The sequence below is a fragment of the Alligator sinensis genome, unplaced genomic scaffold (assembly GCF_000455745.1).
Source record: "Alligator sinensis unplaced genomic scaffold, ASM45574v1 scaffold113_1, whole genome shotgun sequence".
Classification (NCBI taxonomy): domain Eukaryota; kingdom Metazoa; phylum Chordata; order Crocodylia; family Alligatoridae; genus Alligator; species Alligator sinensis.
The window spans coordinates 102861-105536 of NW_005842918.1; the positions used below are offsets into that span (position 1 = coordinate 102861).

The window sequence follows — 2676 nt, forward strand, 5'->3', positions numbered from 1 at the left end:
CCCCCCCAACCCTCATGGTCCCAGCCTGCCAAGACCCCCTAGCTCCACCCCCCTGCGTTGGTTCTGCCCCTGTGCTGACCCCGCCCCTGCCCCCACAGTGCCGGCCGTGCTGCGGTGCTGCGCTGCCTTCATCGAGCAGCACGGGCTGGTGGATGGGATCCCGGGCTCGCCTCCAACATCCAGCGTCTGAGGTGAGCAGGGGCTGGGGGTGGGGCCCCAGGGGCAGGGAGGGGCCTAGGAGGGTGGGCAGGGCCTAGGGGGTTGGGACAGCAGGGGAAGGGGCAGATGGGGCTAGGAGGGTGGGAGTGGCACAATGGCTGGAGGTGGGGCTAGCTGGGGTGGCTGGGTCCAGGAGGACTTGGGGTAGGGCCAGGTGTGCGGGGCCCAGGTGGCTGGGGGCAGGGCCAAAATGGAAGTGGGCAGGGCATTGTGAGCAGGGTAGGAAGGTGGGGGAGGTAACATGACTGGAGGTGGGGGTGCTGGTATGTGTAGGGCCAAGATGGCTGGAGGTGGGACTAGGAGGGGTGGGCGGTGCCAAGATGACTGGGGCCAGGCCAAGGTGGGTGGGTGGAGGGAAGACAGATGGGGTGGGGCTAGGAGTGGTGGGGAGAGCCACGATGGCTAGGGTGGGGCAAAGATGGGTAGGCAGGGCCAAGACAGGTGGACGGGGCCAAGACAGCTGGAGGTGGGGCTAGGTGAGTGGGCAGGGCCCAGATGGCTGGGGGTGGGTCCCCAATGGGTGATTCAAAGCCGAGGGTGGGTGGAGCCAAGATGCCTGGGAGTGGGGTTGGGAGGGGCCAATGCTGCTGACAGTGGGTGTGGAGGGGTGGGTGGGTTCGGAGGACCGAGATGGCTGGAGGAAGGGTGGGCGGGGCTTGGAGGTCTGGCGGTAGGGGTGAGGTCAGCAGTGACCCTGCCCCCCGTTGGCACAGGCACGAGTTTGACAGCGAGCGGGTGCCGGCGCTGGCCCGGGCGCCGTTCCTGCAGGACGTGCACAGCGTCAGCTCGCTCTGCAAACTCTACTTCCGCGAGCTGCCCGCGCCGCTCCTCACCCACCGCCTGCACCCGCGCTTTGCTGTGAGTCTGTCCCCACCCCTGCCCCTGCCCCTGCCCCCACCTGGGGAAGCTCCTTGTGGCCTGCCACCCCTACTCTGGCTCCACCCTCTGCTTGGCCACGCCCCTGGGATACACCCGGTCCCGGGTTTGAGTTTCTGGGAAAGGCTCCGCCTGCTCTGGCCCATGCCCTGCCTTGAACGCACCCCCTCACTCTTGCCTTTTGGACATGCTTCCTTTGCTGGCCCTGCCCCTCCTTGGGTGTGCTTCTCCTGTAGACCCACCCCCTGAGACATATCTGCCCTGGATTTGCTGCTCTGGGACCTGGATCCCCTGTTCAGGCCACGCCTCTTTCTTAGCCATGCCCCTGCTGTGACACGCCTCCTCATAGGGCGTGTCTTACTTAGCCACGCCCCCCTGGGACATGCCTCTGCCTTGGATTTGCCTTTATGGGACAAGTCCCCTGCTAATTGTCTGGAGGTGTGGCTAGGAAGGAGGCCTGACAGGTTCCTCCTCCCTAACCACACCTTAGCCACACCCCTGTCTGGCCCCGCCCCCTAGGACTCTTCTCTTACCTTGTCCCTGCCCCCTGCCCATTGCTCCGCCTCCTAAAGATATCCTCTGCTTTTGGCTCCATCCCCAGGGACACTGCCCTCTGGCCATGCCCCCATCCCTGGCCACACCCCCAGGACTCACCTACCCTGGCCCTGTCCCTTCTCCCAAGACTCCCTCCTTGCCCTGGCCATGCCCTTATCTCTCTGGCCACAACCCCTTCCCTGGCTCTGCCCCCAGACCCCCCTGAGTCTGGCTCCACCCCCATCTTTCCTTGCCACTTACTTCATGCCTCTCTTCCACCTTTGTGTGATGTCCTTGGACATGTCTCCTTCTCCCTGGCTGTGTCCCTGTCCTGGCCACACACCCTGCCTCCATCCTGCCCCCTTAAGCCACGCCCCTCTTTCCTTGCTATTGTCACTCCCCCTGGCCCAGCCCCCTTGGGATTCCCTCTCCCCAAACTGTTGCCCTGATGCACTGCCTCTCTCCCCTGCCCTGCAGGAGGCCATGGCGGTGTCCAATGAGGAGGAGCGGCTGGTGAGGATCCACGATGTCATCCAGCAGCTGCCCCCACCCCACTACAGGTGCCATGGCGGGGAGGGTTTGGGGCGACTGGGGGATCTAGGGGTTGGGGTGGGGTGAGAGATCTGGCGGGACTGCGCAGGGTGTGACTGGAGGGCCTAGAGGCAGAGGGGTGTAGGTGGGGGGGATCTCAGAGGTCAGGGGGTTTAGGGATGGGGGTCTGAGGGGGGTCCTGAAGGGAGGGATGCCCTAACCCCCGATTCACGCCCCCCAGGACGCTGGAGTTCCTGCTGCGGCACTTGGCACGCGTGGCCACGCGGAGCCGTGACACTGGCATGCACGTGCGCAACCTGGCCATTGTGTGGGCCCCAAACCTGCTGCGGTGAGACCCTGCCTGGGACCCCCTCCACCTGCTGCATTGAGACCCCTCTGCCCCCACCCAAGACCCCTCCAACACACCCCTCTCCCAAACTGCTGTGGTGAGACAGCCCTGGGAACCCTTTTGGGATCCCCTGGGGACCCCCAACCTCCTGCAGTGGGACCCCCCCC

General features: G+C 65.4%; 1 protein-coding gene across 1 annotated transcript in view; it reads left to right on the top strand.

Annotated features, from left to right (window-relative positions):
• Positions 1-2676, top strand: part of ARHGAP33 (Rho GTPase activating protein 33) — a 22218-nt gene that overhangs the window by 7879 nt on the left and 11663 nt on the right. The window contains 5 exon segments of the mRNA XM_014525951.2: positions 43-158; positions 161-191; positions 933-1077; positions 2107-2189; positions 2402-2509. Coding sequence (XP_014381437.2) covers positions 43-158; positions 161-191; positions 933-1077; positions 2107-2189; positions 2402-2509 — 483 coding nt within the window.